The sequence below is a fragment of the Dipodomys merriami genome, unplaced genomic scaffold, assembly GCF_024711535.1.
Source record: "Dipodomys merriami isolate MVZ:Mamm:240054 unplaced genomic scaffold, mDipMer1.0.p SCAF_50, whole genome shotgun sequence".
In the NCBI taxonomy this organism is placed as follows: Eukaryota; Metazoa; Chordata; class Mammalia; order Rodentia; family Heteromyidae; genus Dipodomys; species Dipodomys merriami.
In genome coordinates, this window is record NW_027206069.1 from 9,702,335 (window position 1) to 9,726,388 (window position 24,054).

General features: G+C 42.3%; 1 protein-coding gene across 4 annotated transcripts in view; it reads left to right on the plus strand.

Annotated features, from left to right (window-relative positions):
• The window catches only part of LOC138810511 (cation channel sperm-associated auxiliary subunit beta-like), a 107,806-nt gene extending 91,294 nt beyond the window's left edge, over positions 1–16,512 (plus strand). For 3 of the 4 annotated variants that reach the window (XM_069997726.1, XM_069997724.1, XM_069997723.1), the window contains 8 exons: positions 1,797–1,936; positions 5,157–5,354; positions 6,546–6,656; positions 9,856–9,966; positions 11,616–11,751; positions 14,544–14,644; positions 15,774–15,848; positions 16,123–16,512. In XM_069997726.1, coding sequence (XP_069853827.1) covers positions 1,797–1,936; positions 5,157–5,354; positions 6,546–6,656; positions 9,856–9,966; positions 11,616–11,751; positions 14,544–14,644; positions 15,774–15,848; positions 16,123–16,311 — 1,061 coding nt within the window. In that variant the 3' untranslated portion in view covers positions 16,312–16,512. The remainder of the gene's footprint in view (positions 1–1,796; positions 1,937–5,156; positions 5,355–6,545; positions 6,657–9,855; positions 9,967–11,615; positions 11,752–14,543; positions 14,645–15,773; positions 15,849–16,122) is intronic. The other variant, XM_069997727.1, reaches the window with a different exon arrangement.
• Positions 16,513–24,054: the final 7,542 nt, after the last annotated feature.

Below are 24,054 nucleotides of genomic sequence, written 5' to 3' on the forward strand. Positions count from 1 at the left end.
AGTCTTAGAGGTCACACATTGATGTACCCCTTCCCTTCCCCCCAAAAAATTGCAACTGGGACTGCCTCTAGGCAGAAAGTTTAGAATTACATTGAGTAACATTTACTCTAGGTCACTTAAAAAGAGTGAGTCTAGGAAGAGACAGTTTGGAGTGATTCCTTGTTAAGTTTCTCTGAAACAAATCCCCTACCCCAAAAAACCCCAAAACTTTGAGGAAATATTAAGTCACTTAAAGGAGTAGCAGCTTCCCAACATAGAAGACTGTATCTAAAAGTACCTGTTTAAAACAAATCAACAAATAAATAAGGAGCTGGGAAGGTGGCTTCGTGGTAGAGTGCATGCCTTGCATACATGAGGCTCTGGGTTCGATTCCTCAACACCACATAAGCAGAAAAAGCCAGAAGTGGCGCTGTGGCTGAAGTGGTAAAGTGCTAGCTTTGACTGAAGAGCTGAGGGACAATGCCTAGGCCCAGAGTTCAGGTCCCATGACCGACAAAAAAAATTTTTAATGTTTTTTTTTTTGCGGGGGGGGGGGGCGGGGGGGAGGGGAGTCTGGTTGTGGGGCCTAAACTCTGGGCCTGGGTGCTGTCCCTCAGCTCTTCAGCTCAAGGCTAGCGCTCTACCACTTGAGCCACAGCGCCACTTCCGGCTTTTTTTTTTCTGCTTATGTGGTGCTGAGGAATCAAACCCAGGGCCTCAAGCATGCAAGGCAAGCGCTCTACCACTGAGTCACCTTCCCAGCCCTAAATAAGTTTTTTAAAAAATAAAAGTACCTGTTTAATCAACATTATCCTGGCTATATATTTGAAAACCTAGCAAAGGAGTGATGAATGCAGAGAAGAAATATTTCTCCGAAAAAAAATATTTGTGAGGTTATATGATCCTAAGAGCTATTCAAGTTGCCTTTATAAAAATTGCTAACAGGGGCTGGGAAGGTGGCTCAGTGGTAGAGCGCTTGCCTTGCATGCCAGAGGCCCTGGGTTCAATTCCTCAGCACCACATAAGCAAAAAAAGAAAAGAAAGCTGGAAGTGGCGCTGTGGCTCAAGGGGTAGAGCGCTAGCCTTGAGCTGAAGAGCTGAGGGACAGCGCCCAGGCCAAGTTCAGGCCCCATGACTGGACCCAAAAAAAAAAATTGCTAACAGGACTAGAATGTAGATTAGTGGTAGAGTGCTTGCCTAGCATGCATGAAACCCTGGGTTCAGTTCCTCAGTACCACATAAACAGAAAAAGCCAAAAGTGGCACTGTGGTTCAAGTGGTAGGGTGCTAGCCTTGAGCAAAAGAAGCTCAGGGTCAGTGCCCAGACTCTGAGTTCAAGCCCCAAGCCTGGCCAAAAAAAAAGTTGCTAACAAAGCCAGGCACCAGAGTCTTGGGCCTATAATCTTAGCTACTCAGAAGGCTGAGATTTGAAGAACATGGTTTTTGAAACATTAGCCAGGGTAGGAAAGTCCATGAGCCTCTTATCTCCAGTTAAGTACCAAAACCTCAGAAGTGGTACAATGGCTTAAGAGGTAGTATGCCAGTCTTGAGCAAAAAAGCTCAAGGACAATGCCCAGTACTAACACAAATAAATGAATCCAGAAGTGGAGGTATGGCTTAAGTGGTAGAGTGCCAGCCTTGAGTAAAACACTGAGGTACAGTACCAAAGCCCTGCATTCAATGCCCAGTACTAGCACAAAATATGCAGCCAATAGACAGCCTTTGGAATACATTCCATAGGTGTTCTACCTAATTAGCCAATAAATTGTGCTTACCGTTTTCATTACATAACATTAACTGTTGACATTGCTTCCATAGGTATTCGGACACTTGACATGCCATTGATTAAAGTATTAGTTGGAAACCCAAATTTGTTGGATGTTTCAGTAAATGGCTCTTTTGACAATACTGACAGTTATTCAATAGACATCTCTGTGACTAGCAGATCTGTATATCAAGTAAGACTTTCTTTAATTACAAAAATGTCTGTTAATTATAGAAAATTTAGAATGTAAGCTAAGAAAAAGAAGAAAAAAGACACTTAATCCTATGGATTAAGAATGGCTAAACTGCCAGATGCTGGTGGCTCACGCCTGTAATCTAGCTCCTCAGGAGACTGAGATCTGAGGATCACAGTTCAAAGCCAGACCGGGCAAGAAAGTCTGTGAGATTCTTATCTCCAATAAACCACCAGAAAACCAACAACAACAACAAAAAATCTGTCCTCTTGGAAATGTTCAGCAGCTATTAACTTTTTTATTTTTTCCCCTAAACTGGTAACACTATATATATATACTTTTTGAAATATGTTTTAATCTTTTCAAATCAGTAAACATTTTTCTACAAATTCTCAACTTTTTGTATCATGAAAACTTTCATATACACAGAAAAGTAAAATGACCATATATTCATTATCCAGATTAGTCAATACTTAATATTATGCTACTTTTTACCATCCCTATTTAACTTTGTTTTTTATATTTTCATGTATTTTGAAGTAAATAGATGACATATTATTTAATTCCTATAAACTTAAATACACATCCTTAAAATAAAATATGTATATTAAGCCAGGTGCCAGTGGCCTATGCCTATCATCCTAGTTACTCAGGAGGCTGAAATTTGAGGATCACTGTTCAAAGCTGGCCAGGGCAGGGAAGCCTGTAAGACTCATCTCCAGTTTACCAACAAAAAGCTGGAAGCCGAGTTGTGGTTCAACTAGCCTTGAGCACAAAAGCTCAAGGACAGTGCCCTGGCTTTGAGTTCAAGACCCAGGACAGGCACCACAAAAAAGGTGTATTATATGTCATATACAACAGTGACATATCATCATTCAATTACTCAAAAATAATATTGGAATCCTGGCAACAATGTTACATTCAAGCCTAGCAACTTAACCAGACTTTATCTAAAATAATAATAATTAACAAAATAAAAAGTACTTAGGGCCAGGCACCGGTACCTCATGCCTGTAATCCTAGCTACTCAGTAGGCTGACATCTGAGGCTTGTGGTTTGAAGCCAGCCCAAGCAGAAAAGTCCCCATGAGACTCTTATCTCCAATTAACCACTCCAAAACAGGAAGTGGTACTGGTACTGTGTGGCTCAAGTAGTAGAGGGCTAGCCCTTCAGCAGGAAGAGGCTCAGGGACCACACCCAAGCCCCGAGTTCAGGCCCCACAACCAACAACAGCAACAAAAAAGCATGAAAACACACACACATATACTAACTGTGCATAAATCTCTAGTGAAAACCTATCTTTATGAAATAAAGATTGCTGTTTGGATCTTTTTTTTTTTTCAAAATGTAGACAAACAGGAAGTTGTTTTTTTTGTTTTTTTGGGGTTTTTTTGTGATCATGGAGCTTGAACTCTGGGCCTGGGCCCTGTCCCTCCAGCTCTTCAGCTCAAGGCTAGCACTCTACCACTTGAGCCACAGAGCTACTGCTGGTTTTCTGGTGGTTCATTGGAGATAAGAGCCTCATGAACTTTCCTGCCTGGGTTGGCTTTGAACCTCGATCCTCAGATCTCAGCGTCCTGAGTAGCTAGGATTACATGCATGAGCCACTGGCACCCAGCTCAGGAAGTTGTTTTAAAGCCAGGTGCTGATGGCTCAGGTCTGTAATCCTTCTACTTTGGAGGCTGGGATCTAAGGATTGTGGCAGAAAAGTCCACGAGACTTTTATCTCCAATTAACCAGCAAAGAATTGGAAGTAGAGATGTGGGTTGAGTGGTAAAATGACAGCTTTGAGTGGAAAAAGCCAAACAAGAGTGAGAGGCCCAGTATTGGCATGCACACACACACACACACACACACACACACACACACACATACACATACACACACACACACACACACACACACACACACAGAGTTGAAAGTTGTTTCATTCATCTGCATAGCAAATAACTAGGTAGTCATCCATCAATGAAGGAAACTCCATAGATCTAAATTGGATGTAATAGTGTTATTTAATTAAGTCCTTTTGATCCTTGTTCATCTTCATATATTTTATTATAATTCCAACTGAAATATATTCTAATTCAATTGGGATGTATTTCTTTTTTTTTTTTTAATCTTTTTGTCAGTTGTTGGGGCTTGAACTCTTTGCCTGGGACACTGTCCCTAAACTCTTCAGCTCAAGTCTAGTACTCTACCACTTTGAGCCACAGCATCACTTCTGGTTTTCTGGTGGTTAATTGAAGATAAGGGTCTCACAGACTTTCCTGCATGGGTTGGCTTTGAACTGTGATCCTCAAATCTCAGCCTCCTGAGTAGCTAGGATTATAGGCATGAACCACCAGTGCCCAGCAGGATATATTTCTTTAAAAAGAAATATTTTCCTATTAATATTTATTCTCAAACAGGTACTTAGGGTCAAGCTTATTGGTGTTCCTAGGATCACTCTTTTTCTTTCTTTTTTTTTTTTTTTTCGTCAGTCTTACTATGTTGCCAAGGATCATCTTAAACTCCTGCTGATTCTCTTGCCAGTCTCCTATGAGCTGAGGCTTCGGGCATGCACTTTTTTCTATATTCTTTAGCTGTTTACTATATTAGTCTTCTAGGGCTGCGCACATGCGTGTGCACACGCACACGCGTCAGTCTTGGGACTTGAACTCAGGGCCTGAGTACTACCCTTTAGGTTTTTTTGCTCAAAGCTAGTGTTCTACCACTTTGAGCCACAGCTGCACTTTTTTTTTGAGTGGAGGAGAGGTTGGGAGGGAGCTGATAGTTAATTGGAGATGAGAGTCTCAAGGACTTTCCTTCCTGGGCTGGCATCAAACCATGGTCCTCAGATCTCAGCTTCCTGAGTAGCTAGGATTACAGGTATGAGCCCCTGGTACCTGGCTAGAAATTAGCCTTCCTACAGTTCTGGAAGCTGCAGACCTAAGAACTAGATGTTTTTGTGTCTCCTAAAGCCTCTCTTCTTGGTACGCAGTTGGCCATCTTCTTTTTGGTCCTTATGTGATCACCCCTCAGTCTGTCTTGTCTGTGCCCAAATCTTAGAAAGGCATGGCTCGTAATGATATGGTTTTGATTGCCTCTTTAAAGTCTCTGTATCTAAACACAGTCATCTTCTGAGGGCCCAGGGTTTACAGTTCAATATGGAAATTTGGGTGAAAACAGTCAGGGCCATGAGTTAAGTTTAAGTAATCTTTCTTTATCTGGTTATTTCCAGGGTTCCACTTCTCTGGCATTGGTTATGTGGGAAGCCTCATCAGAGTGCTTCGTGACCACGCTGGTGCCCACACTCAAAAGCAGCTGCAGTTACCTCAGGGCTATGCGCCATATCCCCAGCATGGTCATCCCTCCCGAGGACTGGCTTAGCGGAGAACACCAAGACAGTCAGGGTTTCAACAGGATCAAAACACTGCCGGTAAGAAATCTAGGTAAATCTGGGCACCTGTGACTCATGCCTGTAATTCTAGCTACTCGGGAGGCTGAGATCTGAGCATCATGGTTTGAAGCCAGCTTGGGCAGAAAAGTCCCCAAGAGACTCTGTATCTCCAATTAACCACTTAAGAACTGGAAGTGGAGCTGTGGCTCAAAGTGGTAGAACACTAGCCTTGAGCCAAAGAACTCAGGGACAACTCCACAAGTGACCGGGAGATTGGGGGGGTGGGGGGGAGGATCAAAGTATATGGGTATGAGAGTTCCAATGATGTATTCCTTCTGCATGCATGGAATCCTGTTTCAGGATTTCTTTTCTGAGATTCTCAAATGCTTCGGTCCTTTTGCAATCTTGTCTTGAGGAGGCAATAATGATTACTTAACTCTAAAATGTAAACACTTTCTAAAATAATGATATTTTCCTTGGTAACTTAACTTGGTTATACTATCTTGTGATTTTGGGTTTTTGTGATACAGATAGCTATTTGATCTCACACAGACTTAGCCTAAGTTAGTGTATCTAATTGGTCCCATTTCAATGTAATGAGTTTAACTTTTGCCTCATCAGAATCTGTGACCCTTTTTTAAAAAAAATAGATGTTAACTAACTAGCTACTTATATTGTTTTCCTGTGACTAAAAGCAAATAGCCAATAATATTGAAGTATTTAAGGACATCACTAAATCTCTTTTACAAAATGCATAAACATTATCACATTGACTTTATGGTAATTAATTTAGGTACCAAAAGTGGTTTGCACTTGTTTACAAGCTCCAAGTTATATAACCATGGGTTGAGGCTTACTTTTTATTATTTTATTATCATTAAGTAGTTGTACAAAGAGGTCTTGGTGCAACACATCAGTTTATGAATACAATGTATCTTGATCGATGTCATCCCTTTCATCATTTTCCCCCAGCTTTCCCAACCCCATGCATCCCCTCAAATCACCTGAATATTATTACTGCATTTACCACTCTTCCTCTGGGAGTGGAGGTTTCTGAAACTGATTAAAATAAGGGGTAGTGTTGGAGAAGAGAAATTTACCTTAATACTTTAGGCTACAAAAGGACAAAATTGCATTTAATGCTTTTCAGGGGGAAATATCTATATTTACATTAGTACATCTTCATAAGTGATAATGTGTTGTACATTTTCTTTGTTTAATCACTTGCAGGTAAACTACAGGCCTCCATCTAATATGGGAATTGCTATTCCACTCACAGATAATTTTTATCATGCAGATCCTAGCAAACCCATACCTAGAAATCTATTCCATAAGTCACAGGTAAATGACTTTTTTCCTATATATAGACTAACATAGTATTAATTTTTTCATTAGTTGTTGTTCGTGTGTGTTTTCTTTTTTCAATTTTTTATTAATTTTATTATTTTTTTGATTATGTGGAATCGAAGAATTGAACTCAGGGCCTCATGCATGCTAGGCAAACATTCTACCACTAAGTCACAGTCCCAGCCCCATAGTATTAATTTTGTACTTAAGAAATCATTCAGTAGGCATTGGAAGCATGGCTCAGTTGGTAGAATGCTAGCCAATGAGCAAAAGTGACAGACACTGAATTCAAGTCCCATTCTAGGGCCCTCCCCCCCCAAAAAAAGAAATCATTCAGTAAAATTATAGATGGACCTAGCTGTGTGGACTAAATAAGAAGCTTCAGCAATTATTATTATTATTGTTACCATGGCTATCACTATGATTGTTGCCCCTTTTCCTTCTCTACTTCTTTAGCCCCTGTCGGTTAACAGCTATTCTTGCATATAGTTCTGGAGCCAAGAAATCTAAATGGACTCTACCCTTGACCTCTCCCTGTCTTGTATTTGAATTTCAAAGAGAACAGGCCAGTGAGCATCTTTGGTCAATGGATACTGGCAGGTCCATCCCAGATCTTCCAGCCCCCTGACAGGAATTCTATCTACTAGGAAACAAGACTGTTTGAACCAACATCAGGTTGTTGCCTAGAAAATAGCCCAATCTCAGCAGAACCTTGACACTCTAGAAGTAGCCAGGCATCCTTCTGGAGGTAAAGTTGAACAGAAAGAAAGAGCAAAGGGAGGCCTTAGAGTTTAGAGGAAAAGTACATTGTGATGTAGCTTCTCACAGGTAGCTTCTCCAGTTCTCAACTGGAACTTCATGGGTACCAGAAGAATGCACCTACTTGCCTGTATCCATATGCAAATGTATAAGCACTTATATCCATTCATACACACACCTCCCTGCTCAGAGACCTAAAATTGATACTTGGTTTGTTCAAGATTCTTCATTGTTTTCTCTTCTCATTCAGAGTGAAGACCAAAGTTTGTTTTTCTTTTTTTTGGAGGGGGGCTGTTTTTTGTTTTTGCTGGTTGTGGGGCTTGAACTCTAGGCTTGGGCACTGTCCCTGAGCTCTTCAGCTCAAGGCTAGTGCTCTTCCACTTGAGCCATAGTGCCTTTCCGGCCTTTCCTGGTTATGTGGTGCTAAGGAATCGAACCCAGGGCCTCATGCATGTGAGGCAAGCACTCTACCACTGAGCCACCTTCCCATCCCCATGAAGACAAAATTTTTACAGTGACTTCTAAGGCCCTCCTTGACTCTGATTTGGCTTTACCTGATCCCTATCCCAACGCCTCTTCCCACTGCTCAACTATTCTCACCACATTGACCTCTTTGCTGTTTTACAAATTTGCTGGCCATGTGTGTTTCAACCTCAGGGCCTTGGCAGTTGCAGAACATCCCTCTCTAGAGTGCGCTTTCACCAGACAGCATGCGTTCACTCTGTCACCTTCCCCAGGGTCTTGCTTAAATGCAAGGATCAAAATGAGGCCTTGCCCAACTTATCATTAATTATAATTTTATATATTTTACTAATTTATTTACTGCCTTTCTGACCCCTTAAGAAGGTACCTTCATGAGGCAAGTTTTTTAAAAAATCTCTACTGTATTCATAGTGCCCACAATACTGTCAGTGATAGGATGTGCCTAAAAAGTGTTGAATAATGGCCATGCCTGGTGGCTTGCCTCTTAAATGTCAGTCACTTGAGAGGCAGAGTTTTGAAAAGATCATAGTTTGAGGTCAGTCCAAATAGAAATTTAATGAGGTCTAACTTTACCAATAAGCTGAATGTATAATACCAGTTAGGTGGAGTCCTAAATAGGATCATGATTCTGGTTGGCCCTAGCAAAAATGCCAAACCATAGCTGAAAAATAATTGAAGAAAATGAGATTAAAACTTGACTCAAGTAGTAGAGTTACTGTCTAAAAAATAGGAGGCTTTGAGTTCATGTCCCAGGACCACTTAAGAAAACTTAAGTGAGTGTGTCCCATGTACCCATAATCCTGCACTCAAGGGCCGAAGGCAAAAGGATTAATCCAAGCTACATGGCAGACTGATACTGAAAGGATCATGATTCTAGTGCAGCACAGGCACAGAAACTTATGACTCAGGGGCTGGGAAGTTGGCTCAGTGGTAGAGGGCTTGCCTTGCATGCCTGAGGCCCTGGGTTCGATTCTTCAGCACCACATAAGCAAAAAGAAAAAAACCAGAAGTGGCGTTGTAGCTCAAGTGGTAGCTGAGGGACAGTGCCCAGCCTAGAGTTCAGGCCCCACGACAAAAAAAAACAAAAACAAAAACAGAAACTTATGACTCAATCTCAACAGAAAAATAAAAACTGGGTTCTGGTAGTACATGCCTATCAGCTACAGCCAGAAGTATAAAATCAAAAGATCTCAATCCATGCCCAACCTGGTAAAGACTGGTCGTTGTCTAGACCTTATCTCAAATATTACCAAAACGTCCAGGTACCGGTAGCTAATGCCTATAATCCTAGCTGCTCAGGAGGCTGAGATTTGAGGATCACAGTTGGAAGCCAGCTGGGACAGCAAAGTCCGTGAGATTCTTATCTCCAATAACCACCAAAAATACCAGAAGTGGAGCTATATGACTCAATGGTAGAGTGCAAGCCTTGAGCAAAACTCTCAGAACAGTGCCGGGGCCCTGAATTCAGGTAGAGTGCCTACATAGCAAGCACGAGGCCCTGAGTCCAAACACCACTAGTGCCAAAAAGAATATATATGATTAGACGGAGGTTTTGAGTGGAGCTCAGTGAATGACAAAGGCTTTGGGGTCCAAAATAACTGCACTGAAGTCAACTAGCAGTATATGAACAATACTTGGGCTCAAATTACCATGCAAGGAGGTTATTTCAATTCAGAAATTTTGTATGCTTGTTTTAGTAGGCTCTGTGTGCGTGTGTGCGTGTGTGCGTGTGTGTGTGTGTGTGTGTGTGTATGTGTGTGTGTCTAGACAAGCACCATACATCTGAGCTACACCCTAAACCTGTCCTATTTATTATTAATGAATACTTTCCTCTTTTAACTTCTTGGAAATTGTATTTATTCAGGCAACAAATGTTTATTGAATACTTACTCAGTTCAGAGAAATCCTGCAACAGAGCAAACAAGTCAAGGTCTGTTGCCTCTGTTTGCAGGAAACAGGGAAATACAAACAGTGCGCTGGCGCCTCCAACCGGGAGGAGTGCAACTGCACAAATGACCAGAAGCTTTCAGACTCTGTCGCTTTCTCCGACTGCAAAGAAAAAGTAAGAAATTATTCATTACTTTCTGATAAATAAGACTTGGACATGCACCTTTAGCTAAACACGAAAATTCAGACATAATAAAAATGTCTATTAGGACATAGAAATGAATTTGACACACAGTTGGAAGACCCTGGACTTAAATATACCTAGAGGAATTAATTAACTTTATCTGTAAAATAAAAATACTGCCTTGTCCATCTCATGGGATACACACACACACACACACACACACACACACACACACACACACACACACACTATGTTACATGATAGAAACTTGTAACCTATTAAACTGGATGCATTAACTGATAATGTCAAGAGTGAGTCATTGAAGAAAGTTTTGATGTTTTTGTGGTTTTTTTTTTTTTTTGTCGGTCGTGGGGCTTGAACTCTGGGCCTGGGCGCTGTCCTTCAGCTCTTCAGCTCAAGGCGAGTGCTCTACCACTTGAGCTACAGCGCCACTTCCTTGAAGAAAGTTTTGAAAGTCTATTATGTATCAGATTCTTAAGACTAAAGAACATGAAGGCTCTGTTTTCAAGGAGCTCCATCTAGTGGTAGTGACAGGTTCTATGCCAAATAACATTTCATTCTGTTGGTATTAAAGCACCCAAAGACTAATACAATAATGTGTATACATTAGCAACACCATATGTGCAGTTGGTATAATATTCAGATAGATCCATTTTAAAGATATCATAAGACACTATAAAGAAAGACTGTATAATGTAATAGACAATATTTGTAACTATATGAAGATTTGATATATATAATACAGGGTTGGACATAAAATCAACAAATAATAAATTGTAAGGGTTGTTATTATAGAAACCATGCTGTTAAATTAACATCTTCTTTTCCTTTTTCTTTTTTTTCCTTTTTTCCTTCCTCCTTCCTTCTTTTATTTGTCTTACTACTTATCCCTGGCTGGCCTTAAACTTTTGATCCTCTTGCCTCACCTTTAGGTTGCTGTAAGAGCAGTATTTCTTGAGCATTTGTTTCCTGCTACACACTGCTCTAGATCTTCTCTATGATTTATCTCATCTGAGTCACAGAGAAGCTGGACAGCTTGTTAAATATCACCTGTTAACAGGTGTTGGAGTTGTATTTGAACTTGACAGCCAAAGCCTGGAGGACTATAATGGGCAGTAGTGGGGGATGGGGCTGTAAGCAACATTTTTTAAAAGTTTGAAAGATCTTAAATACCTGATTTTTTAAAAAGTCCAACAAGCCAGGTGCTGGTGGCTCACACCTGTAATCCTAGCAACTCAGGAGGCTGAAATCTGAGGATCACAGTTCAAAGCCAGCCCAGGCAGGAAAAGTCCAATTCACCACCAGAAAACTGGAAGTGGCACTGTGACTCAAGTGGTAGAGCGCTCGCCTTGAGCTGAGGGACAGCGCCCAGGCCCAGAGTTCAAGCCCCATAACAAACAAACAAACAAAAAGGGCCAACAGAAAGTTATAAATTTCAGTGTTTGTGTATTGCCTTTGAAGTCCTGAGCAATTTAGTTCAGGCCTGAAAGGTGTAAATCCTACCGGGAACTTCATTTAGAATAGCTCCTCTATTGGGAATACACACTGATTCTCCACCAGGAAACAAAATGAATTTTCATATGGAAAATTTACATACATTTGTGGAATTTGTGTTTTAGGTTCCACGTTTTAAGTTTCCAGTTACACAATATCCAGTTTCCTTGGAAATTTACAGCGAGGATGGACTTATCCCGGTGAAACCTACATACCTGGTCACAGTGACTGAAGTTAACACGAGGAAAAACTGGGAACTAAGTAGGCTTTGCTGTCTTCTTTCATCCTTTTATCCTCTAACTGATGCCACTGCTGGTTTGCGAACGCCCGTGGCTTATGAAGCCTGTGTGGCTAAGAGCTTGCCAGTCATTCTTTGGGAAAGGGTCAGAATGAGTGAGTGTGTGGTTGTACACTCCTTGTCACCTGAATTTGATGGCAGAAGAGCAGTCTGAAGAATTTGAAGCTGGGCACTGGTGGCTTACGCCTGTAATCCAGCTATTCAGGAGGCTGAGATCTAAGGATCTTGGTTCAAAGCCAGCTTAGGCAGGAAAGTCCATGACACTCTTATCTCCAGTTAACCACCAGAAAACCGGAAGTGGCACTGTGGCTCAAGTGGTAGAGCACTTGCTTTGAGCTGAAGAGCTCAGGGACAGTGCCCAGGCCCAGAGTTCAAGTCCTACAACTAACAAAAAAAAAAAAAGAATTTGAACTGCACTCATTAAAACAGAAGGTCACTTTGTAGATTAGTAATGATGATCAATTGAAGTCATGCTGCAGAATATGCTATAAGAGGTATGGCTAGATCTGACTGGAAATAGAGAAGACTTCCTTTAAAAGTTTATGTTACAGGAACTGAAAAGATGCAAAATAGTTTCTATGTGTGTGCTAGTCCTAGAACTTAAATTCGTGGCCTAGGTGCTGTCCTTGAGCTTTGTTGCTCAAAGCTAGCACTCTATCACTTTAGCCACAGCACCACTTCATAAATATTTTGTTAAAATAAAATGGAAGCAGGATGCTGGTAGCACAGTCCTATAAGTCTAGCTGCTCAGGAAGCTGAGATCTGGAGGATCTTCGTTTGAAGCCAACCCAGGCAGAAAAGTCCCTGAGGTTCCATCTCCAATTAACCACACAAAATCAGGCTGGAGGCATGGCTCAAGTGGTAGAGTACCAATCATGAACAGAAAACTGGGTAAGAGTAAAAGTTTTTTTAAAAACTCAGTTTATACCTCAAACATTTTGTTTGTTTTTGTGTAAATACATTGAGATGAGAAGATGAGTAAGTAGAAGTCAGTGGCAATAGAATCAATGACTAGATAAAAAGAAATAAAACTTTTGTTTTGGTCATGGGCCTTGAACTCAGGGCACTGGCCCTGTCCCTGAGCTTTTCACTCAGTAGAGCTAGCACTCCACTGTTTTAAACCAATAGAGCCACTTACTTTTCTAGTGGTTAATTGGAGGTAAGAACCTCATAGACTTTCCTGCCCTGGCTGGCTTCAAACCACAATACTCAGATCTCAGCCTCCTGAGTAGCTAGGATGCAGGTATGAGCTACGAGTGCCTAGTTGGAAATAAAACATTTAAGCAGCCATTAATATGCTACTAAATATCCAGATGTTCAATATTCAGAGTCTAATTTGTCCAGCATCTTGAAATTTTAAAAATGCAGTGATAGTCCAGATATTTTCTGTACTTTCTTTTTTTTTTGGGGGGGGGGTCCAGGCCTGGGCGCTGTCCCTCAGCTCTTCAGCTCAAGGCTAGTGCTCTACTACTTGAGCCACAGCGCCACTTCCTGCTTTTTTCTTTTTGCTTATTTGGTGCTGAGGAATCGAACCCAGGGCCTCATGCATGCAAAGCAAGCGCTCTACCACTGAGCCACCTTCCCAGCCCATTTTCTGTACTTTCTATAGTATCCTAGCGACTGCTTTTACCAGATTTGGAGGCTGGATTTTTAAATATTAAAACATTTTATGTGCCTGATTGTTAAACTATTGGTACCTTGAAATTATCCATGGAATATATCAATAGCCCCAACACTTGGGAAGCTGAAGCAGGAGGTTGTAAGTTCAAGACCAGGCTAAACTACTTAGCAAGATCAGTCTCAAAAAGAAAAGAAAATAGACATTAAATGGTAGAAGTATTTCCACCATGAAAATTGGCTAAGACTATAATCAGAATCTATCGTTTCCTTTATATTTCACATACCTTTATACCATTAAACACCTACCCTGGCCCTAATCATTTCCTCTGAAAGGACTTAAGTGATTCTATCATAAAAATTCACTGCCTTCATATTAGGAAGCACTTACTCATCACTAAGAAGGTGCTGAGATGATCTTACAACCAAAAATCAAAGGATGTTTGGCCAGGACTGGTCATGAACAGAGGGCTGGAAGGAAGAGGTCAGTCTGAAGCAAGGTGCTCAGGAGTCTTGACCTTCTGGAAGAGACCATGATAGGAAAAATAAGATATGCACCTAAAGATAGAGTCTACAAAGCCAGGCACTGTTGGCTCATACTTGTAATCCTAGCTTCCCAGGAAGCTGAGATTTGAGGGTTATGGTTCAAAGCCAGCCTGGACAGGAAAGTATATGAGACTCTTATCTACAATTAACCACCAGAAAACTGGAAGTGGTACAGTTGCTCCAAGAGGTAAAGTGCTAGTCTTGAATGAAAGAGCTCAAGGGTCCTGCCCATGTAATTGTAACTCCTCTGTACAGTATGTTCACAAATAAAATAAAATTAAATTTAAAAAAAAATAAAATAAGATTAAATAAAGATAAAAAAAAGAAAGAGCTCAAGGGCAGCACTCAGGCCCTGAGTTCAAGCACTATGACTGATATTATAAAAAAAAAAATATATATATATATATATATATATATATATATATATATATATATATATATACACACACATGCATAGATATATGGTCTAAAAAGTCAAGCAGAATAGTCATGTTAAACATACTATCATTGTACCTTAATATAAGTGACAAATTTTTAGACAAAATAAGAAAAATAACCTAAGTGCTTAAAATATATATTTCATGTATTTTAGGACACACTATACCTGAAAATATTAAAAAAATGAAAAGATATTTGGAACCAGTTCTTGGTGCTTCAGTATATAATCCTTTAGGTCTCAACCTAAGTATAAAGGTAAGTTGATGACATTTTTGTTTTTACTATTTTAAGTTTCTATAAAACATATATGTCTAAATTAAGATTGATTTTAAACTGTAGATATCCATGAATGATTGGAATAGCAACCTTTTGTGTGTGTGGCAATACTGGGGCTTGCACTCAGGGCCTGGGTGCTATCCCTTAGCCTTTTTACTCAAGCTGGTACTGTGTCAGTGGAACCACAGCTCCACTCACATCTTTTTTTTTTTGCTGGTTAATTGCTGATAAGAGTCTCACAAACCTTTATGCACGGGCCAGCTTTCAACTGTGATCCTAAGGTCTGTCTTCTGAGTAGCTAGGATTACAAGTGTGAGCCACAGACACCAAGTGGGAGTAGCAACTTTAAAATATATGGACAGTTTTTCTTCTTTTTTGATTTCCCTGGGTGTTATTATTTGTAAAGGGCTCAGAAACTTAATATTAAGTTACTATTTTCATGCTGACCTGTAAGTGAGATTATATAAAGGACTGCAGAAAGGCTGTTTCCAAAAGTTAGAGGAAGAAATGGGCTCAAGGGATATTCACAAGCCTGTGTCTTCTAGTACCAGCTGCCTATCTAACCATGTGATACTCATACAATCCAGGTAATTGTGAAAAACTAATAAAAAATGATGGAGTATACCATAAATATGATGTTTAGTGGCTGGGAAGGTGGCTCAGTGGTAGAGTGCTTGCCTTGCATGCATGAGGCCCTGGGTTCGATTCCTCAGCACCACAAAAGCAGAAAAAGCCTAAAGTGGCACTGTGGCGCATGTGGTAGAGTGCTAGCCTTGAGCTGAAGAGCTGAGGGACAGCGCCCAGGCCCAGAGGTCAGGCCCCACGACCACCACCACCAACAACAACAAAAAAAATGAGGTTGAGCCTCAAGTACTCATCAAGACCAAATTAGGTTTTGTGGGAGTTTTTTTAAATTCTGTAAAAAGTATCAGTTAGTGAATTCCTGGGTAGCAATCCCTTTTTCATTTTGATATAAAATAGATATGTCCAAAAGTCTTAAAAATAGAATGGAATCTTTCTATGAAGCATCCATAGGAATGTGGGACAATGTCTGGTTTTACTTAAAGGTGCATATTGCTGCTATGACATGGTGTGTTTTCTCCCCCAGGGGTCTGAGCTGTTTCACTTTAGAGTGTCTGTTGTTCCAGGGGTCACTTTTTGTAACTTAGTCGAAGAATTTCAGGTACTATGAACGCACGAGCTATCCAAGAGAGGGTGAGGGCCGGGAAATGACATGACTAGTATCAATCCAAGAGAGACGAAGGACAATGATGATTCTTGTGTGAGACGAGACTTGGAGCCAGACGGGGAATGTGCAGAATGATGTTGTGATGGGTGAGACTGCTGAATGTCTGCATTACTCTGAGCAGAGCATTGCTGGGTATGGGTATCATACAATGTCCACTGTTTCACATTGGACTCAGAAAGCTTAATGACTTTCCTTTGTTTTGTGGCAGATTTACGTTGATGACGTGCCATTGCCATTTCCAGGACATACGCTTATTGCCGTGGCAACAGCCGTAGTGATGGGGGCGTTGATTTTTACAGTATTTATGTTCCAGCTGCGGAACATCCACCCAGGGGCAGCAATTCGAAAATGGATTCAAGGAAACAAAGTGAACATATCAAATAGCAGTGTCTCATAGCATAAACTAAACAACATCCTAAATCTCATTTCATCAGACAAATCCCAGAACAACATGCTTAAATGTTAAGTTTACAAAACAAAACCAGATAAAAAGACTACAGAATTACTATTATAATTCAAAGTATTATCTGCCAATAAGTTTACAATTCCATTCTCTTATTTTGAATACATAAGAAATTTATTTCAGCACTTATATAAATTATCCTGGAGATTTCTTTGGAAAAATATAAAATACTAATCAACTCTGTGTAGAATGCATTTTTCTGGGGTTTTTTGTTTATTTTTGGTTTTTGTTTGCAACTCGTAACTGCCTGTAGCTTATTTTGTGGGCCCCAAAGCCTAGAACCTTGTTTCTGGGTAAGAAAGAAGAAGGTGAGGGCTGGGAAGGTGGCTCAGTGGTAGAGTGCTTGCCTTGCATGCACGAGGCCCTGGGTTCAATTCCTCAGCACCACATAAGCAGAAAAAGCCAGGAGTGGCACTGTGGCTCAAGTGGTAGAGCACTAGCCTTGAGCTGAAGAGCTGAGGGACAGCGCCCAGGCCCAGAGTTCAGGCCCACGACTGACAAAAAAAAAAAAGAAAAAAGAAAAGAAAAGAAAAAAGAAAGAAAGAAAGAAAAAGGAAGGTGAATTTGGGCCAGCAGAGTTAAACACTGGAGGACACTCATCAGTGGATGTGCATCCAAAGCTTCATGGGAAATAAAGAAGCTCTTTGGGTTTCTGAAGGCAACTCCAAAACCAGACTACAGCATCCAAAAAGAGGGGAGTGTGACGCCATCAGGGGGTGTTGGTAGAACACTATGCATGGTAACAAACCTACATGCAACTATGTCGAATTCCAGAAGCTATATCTCGGTGTGCTCTCAGCACACCTGCTTCCAAGGAGCTGGAAGATGATGTGTATATTTAGACAAAACAGAGAAAAGAGGAGCCAAGGTTGTGGACTGATGGGAAAAGAGAGAGTCCTTAAAAGATTGTCCAAGATCAGACACATTTTCTTATGTTACAGCTTTCTCTTACCAAGCAAATGAGCTTCTTGTGGATGGGAAGAGATCTAAGACCCCCAAGATTTGCAAGTACCTAGTAGCTAAACACATTTAATGGGATCTCAAATATCCCATAGGGGCCAAATGAAAATCTTTCCAAGGGGAGTTGTAAGTTGTCTTTCATAAAAGTCAATCATTTTGCCAGGTGCTGGTGGCTCATGCATGTAATCCTAGCTATTCAAGAGGCTGAGATCTGAGGATCACAGTTCAAAGCCAGCCCAGGCAGGAAAAATCCATAAGACTCTCCAATTAACTACCGGAAAGCCAGAAGTGGTGCTGTGGTTCAGATGGTAGAGGGCTTGCCTTGAGCTGAAGAGCTCAGGGACAGTGCCCAGACCCAGAAGCCAATCCCCACAACCGACAAAAAAAAAAAAAAAAAAAAAAAAAAAAAAAAAAAAAAAAGCAATCATTTTGGAAGTAATTACCTGAATTGTTACCTTAACGACAAAGAATATAACTGGCAGAGGTTATGAAGAGAAGTGGGAAGTGGAGTTGAGAGTTTTCTCAAAACCAAGGTTAAACCAAAGCTGGCAGCAAAGCAAAACCAAAAGAGCATTCAAAACCCAGCATAAAGTGGCTCATGCCTCTAATCCTATCTCCTCAGGAAGCTGAGATCTGAGGATCATGGTTCAAACCAGTCCAGACAGGAAAGTCTATGAAACTTTCATCTCCAATTAGCCATCAAAAATCCAGAAGTGGAGCTGGGGCTCAAGCAGTAGAACTCTGGCCTTGAGCAAAAAAGACCTAAGATAGAGCCTAGGCTCTGAGTCCAAGCCCCAGGACTAGCACAAAAGAAAGAATGAGAGAGGAGGGAAGGAAGGAAGCAAGCAAGGAAGGAAGGATGGAAAAGGAGAGGGAGGGAGGGAGGAAGGAAGGGGAGCATTCAAAATAAAAATCAAAGTTGAACCCTATCATCACAATAAAATATACAGAGATGAAAAGATGGAATTGTGTTGGGAGTGAAGACTCTCCATTCAGTGACGAAGAAGCTCAACAAGTCTCCACATCTGGGCAAAGGTGAGTGGGAAATGGACTCCTAGACCATTCTTCCCTAGCTCTCAGCACTCTCTATAATATACCCTCATAATATACTATCAACATGCTCCCTATCACAAATAGATGAAGGCATTATTAGGTCTTAGTTGTGGCACCCTATCATCCTCTTTGCTGGTACTCTCATGTTTTTGGAGAACATCCTACTACTGAATAGATATGGAATATGGACTGTAGGAATTCTCCAGGATCCTAATAAATTAGTTTTTCATTACCAAATTCTGCCTTATCCAATTTTATGTTCTGGTCTCCATGATTAAATTCTCTCAAAATCTAATTCCTTCTATATTTTCTTGGCTTCTCACAGTCTTTGCAAAGCAAAGAACTTACAACCAGGAAAAAAAAAAAATATATATATATATATATATCATATGTGATATATCATATATATGGTATATATGTTAATACCACATATTATATAAATTATTAATTATAGCATATGTAGTATTAATATATGTTAGCTATATATTAGCTGTTACATATATAATATGCAATGTATAATATATTGTAATTGTGTATAATATAAATTCTATATTTAAATATATAGTCTTACATAGTATATTATATATTAATATGATTAATATATGTTCTAATAGGCTGAGGAGGTGGCTCAGTGGTAGAGCACTTGCCTTGCATGCATGAGGCCCTGGGTTCGATTCCTCAGCACCACATACACAGAAAAAGCTGGAAGTGGCGCTGTGGCTCAAGGGGTAGAGTGCTCGCCTTGAGCTGAAGAGCTGAGGGACAGTGCCCAGGCCCAGAGTTCAGGCCCTACGACTGACCAAAAAAAAAAAAAAAGTTCTAATCTAGTACATGAAATATAGTACATATTGTATTATTATAATACATTAACATTTGTATTCAATATTATATATTTATATATGATAATATAATCTATATTGAAACTCTTAAACCTCGGTGTAATAGGCAGGGGAAACATGGAAGGTTGCCCACAGTCCCCTTCACGGTGTCCCCCGGACCGCCTGCAATCACAAAGCTTCCCGCGAGGCGTGCCTAAGTGAGAACATCAGAAAAAGCGTAGACAGAGACTAGGAAAAATCAAAATTACAGAACCTTACATCTCTAAAAGCAAGAAGAAAAGAAAAGGCCTGGCCAGGCCTGGCTCACGCCTGTCCTCCTAGCTAATCAGGAGGCTGAGATCAAAGCCAGCCCCGGCTGGAAAGTCCGCGAGACTCTTCTCTCCAATGAACCACCAGAAAGCCGGAGGTAGCGCTGTGGTAGAGCGCTGGCCTTGAGCTGAAGAGCTGAGGACAGCGCCCAGGCCCAGAGTTCAAGCCCCATGACCGGCAAAACAAGAGGAGGAAAGAAGAAGACCACAGAGCGGCTCCAGGCAGATCACCGCGCCCGGCGGAATCAGGGAGAAACTGGCACCTGTGGGCCTCTGCCCAGACAGACCGAGCCGGCGGGGACGGAGCCGCCGCACGCGGCCCGGCCACCGGGAGGACCTGCGTGCCCTGCGCCACCGCGGAGCCCAGCTAGAGGCGTCGAGAAAGTGCCGGGCCCCAGGAGCCCCCGGCGGCAGCGGACCCCACCGGGGCCACAGCCCTGCTGAACTCCCCTGCAATCGACTTCACCCCCAGGGGGACCCCACCGCCCACCCCGCCAGCCCGGGCCCTGCGAGCAGCAGAGCGAAGCACCACAGCGCCCCGAGCCTGGGTGGCTGTCCCCGTGCGCACCGGGCACTCGCTGCCTGCGGCCGCGGAGGAGACTTCCGCGCGGAGACTGGCTGCAGCAGCGCGGGGCCGCTGCCATTACACCCCCGCGGCGTGTGGGGGAGACCCGGGCCAAGGAGGCCTCCACAGTACATCCCTGCCATGCGGGCCGCGTGCTTCCTCCCCCACTCCACCCTGCCGCTCCCGGGCGAAGCAGGCCCCAGGCCCCCGTGGGGAAGCCCAGGCTGCTTGGTGAGGGAGCCCTGCAGGCCGGCACTCCTCAACCACAAAGAAAAACTGACTTTTCTTTTAGTCACCAGTAGCCTTTTCTACCTCTTCCTTTCCTTGTTCTCTTAGTGATTTTTCTTTTCTTTCTTTTCCTTCTTTCCTCTCCTCCTCCTCCTTCTGCTACTGTCCTGGGGCTTGAACTCAGGGCCCAGGCACTGTCCTCATCTTTTTTGCTCAAAACTAACACTCCACTATTTGAACCACAGCCCCACTTCCAGCTTTTTTTTTTTTTTTTTAGTGGTATAATGGAAATAGGTGTCCTACAGACTTTCCTACCTGGGATGGCTTCAAACTGTGATCCTCCTGAGTAGTTAGGTTTACAGGCCCAAGCCACCTGCACCTGGCTAAGTAACACCTGGATGCTGGCTCTCTCAACGATTTTTTTTTTTTTTTTTTTTTTTTGCTAGTCCTGGGACTTGAACTTAGGACCTGGGCACTGTCCCTAAGTTTCTTTTGCTCAAGGCTAACATTCTACTCCTTGAGCCACAGCACCATTTCCAACTTTTTCTGTTTATGTGGTACTGAGAAATCGAACCCAGGGCATCATGCATGCTAGGCAAACATTCTACCACTGAACCACATTCCCAGCCTTCCCACTGATTTTTTTTACAACCCTTGGCAATCCCTGGCAATCCTCACATTCTCCACCTACACACGAGGACTTTGTGTACTTGCAAACCTCACAGTGTACTCCTTCCTCCCCGTCTTCCTCCTCCTATCACCATTTCTTTTTCTTTTTTTAAAAATTTTATTGTCAAGGTGATGTACAGAGGGGTTACAGTTTTCTACCACTATTTCTTTGAGATTGAATTCAATTACCCAAGCAAAAATGTCCTAATTACTATTGCTACATAATAAGTTAGCGTCAAGCTTAATGATATAAAGCAGGCCTTTTATTTTGCCCCCAATTGGCTGCTTCAGTAGTTGGGAGAGTTTTAGCCTGGTTTTCACGCATTGCAGCTGTGTGCTGGCCCCTGATGGCTCGCTGGGCTTCTAGACATGTCTTAGGTGGGTATACATGTGTCAGTGTATGCAGATGACATTAGGGCTCTCACCGAAATACATTAACCATTCAGGGGATGGAGGGAACAGGGAAAGAGAAAGCAATAGAGGGGGTTATTCTGATCAAAATATAGTACATGCCTGTACAAAACACCATGGTACATTTAATATACACAAAGGAAATAAATGACAGGAAAGTATAACAGGCTCTGTTTGGGGGAGAGGAGGGGTGAGAAGGGGAGGCAGCCATACCAACTAGATCAGGTTCTTACTACAGCATACCCTTGAGTACAAAGGGGACAGTGCCAGGCTAGGAGTTCCCAGGTATGCTAAGGTTACAGAGAAATAAAGCTTATGTGCATAAAAACGGTGTAAAGGATGAATATTGTCAGTGTACTGGATATGAAAATAGAACTATGAAGCCATTTGAAATGGTTCTAAAGGGGGTAAGGCTGATGGAGTACTTTGTACACGTGTGGAAATGGCATCCTGAAACTTCCCACATACAACTAAGGTCTGCTAGGAAGAAATCTTAACAGCAACAGATAAAAGAATGCCTCAGCTGAAACATTCACATGGCGGGCAGTTGGCTGCTAGATGGGAGCTTGGCCAGGACTACCAAAAGCAGCGACCCAGGGCCTTTGCAGGGATCTGAACTTTTTTTTTTTTTTTTTTTTTTTGTCGGCCGTGGGGCTTGAACTCTGGGCCTGGGCGCTGTCCCTCAGCTCTTCAGCTCAAGGCGAGCGCTCTACCACTTGAGCTTACAGCACTACTTCCGGTTTTCTGGTGGTTTATTGGAGATAGGAGTCTCATGGTCTCTCTTGCCCGGGCTGGCTATGAACCGCGATCCTCAGATCTCAGCCTCCTGAGTAGCTAGGATTACAGGCGTGAGCCACCAGCGCCCGGCTGGGATCTGAACTTTTTATAGTGGCAGCTTCCCCTGCACAAAGCAACCCAAGACAACCAGATAGAGAAGTTGCCAGCCTTGGCATCACACTTGCTAAATTTTACTTTATTATTATTATTATTATTATTTTGTCAGTCATGGGGTCTGAACCCTGGGCCTGGGTATTGTCCCTCAGCTCTTCAGCTCAAGGCTAGCGCTCTTCCACTTTGAGCCGCAGAGCCACTTCCAAGCTTTTTGTTTATATGGTGCTGAGGAATTGAACGCAGGGCCTCATGCATGCAAGGCAAGCGCTCTACCACTGAGCCACCTTCCCAGCCCACTTATTATTGATGGTCCTGGGGATTGAACTCAGGGCCTCACACTTGTTAGGCATGTACTCTACCACTTGAACCACATCTCCTGCCCCTTATGCATTGGTAATTTTCAAGGTTTGGGCTCATTTTTTGCCTGGGCTGGCCTAGACTGCCATTCTCCTACTTGTGCTTCCCCGTGTCACTTGGGATGACAGACCCTTGTCACTGTACCCAGCCACTGAGGAAGATGGAGTCTTGAGAACTTTAATGCTCAGGCTGGCCTTGAACACCCACCCCTTGATCTTCGTCTCCTAAGTAGTTAGGATCCTAGGCATGAGTCCAGCTGGAGACTCCTTTTTTGATGGGACAAATGTCAGGAACTTGAGAACAATGTTTTAAATCACCTGAGGTGCTTACTGGATGAGGTGTTAGGAAAGAAGTTGCATTTGCAACCAATAATACAAGATAAATTTCAGGGACGTTGAGGTTGTGAGGGAATACATGGAAAGGATCTGTAATCCTATCTACTCAGGAGGCTGAGATCTGAGGATCATGGTTCAATGCCAGTCTGGACAGAAAAGTCCATGATACTTTATCTCCAATTAACCACCAGAAAAACCAGAAGTGGTGCTGTGGCTCAAGTGGTAGAGTGCTCGCCTTAAGCTGAAGAGCTCAGAGACAGCACCCAGGCCCAGAGTTCAAGCCCCATGACTGACAAAAATAGGTAATATCATCCTTCCTTCACATGTGATCCATCTATTTTAAGCTGCTATTGCTGGTATGACAGGCACATGTCACCATGCTCAGCTGCTTTGGTTGAGAAGGAGAATTGTGAATATTACTGCTCAGGCTGACCTAAAAACTCGATCCTCTCAATCTCAGCCTCCCAAATAGTGTAAAGAAGCAGCCGACATGCCGCTGTATTGATTGTGAAGAGGCCTTGCAAACTTCACTGCTTAAACTGCCCTCGAACTGTGATCCTCCCATTCTCAGCTCTCAAGGGGCTAGGATTACAGGCATGAGTCACAAAATCTTGCTTTCATTTCACTTTTTTTCTTTTTGGTTGGTCATGGGGCTTGAACTCTGGGCCTGGGTGCTATCCCTCAGCTCTTCAGCTCAAGGAGAGCGCTCCACCGCTTGAGCCACAGCGCCGTTTTCGGTTTTCTAGTGGTTTATTGGAGATAAGAGTCTCTCAGACTTTCCTGCCTGGGCTGGCTTTGAACTGTGATCCTCAGATCTCAGCCTGCTGAGTAGCTAGGATTACAGGCGTGAGCTTCATTTCACTTTTTTTTAGTGTGTGTATGCCTGATGCTTGACCTCAGGGTGGAGCATGGGCTACATGGTCGTCAGCAGCCTTCTAATGGGTGTTCAGAAGCTGAGAACATTTCTCAACCAGCACCAATCTGAAAAACACAGGCAATGTATTTGATTGCCTTGGCTTCTGACCAGTACTATTCAGAGGTTAAGGTACAGAATTTTAATA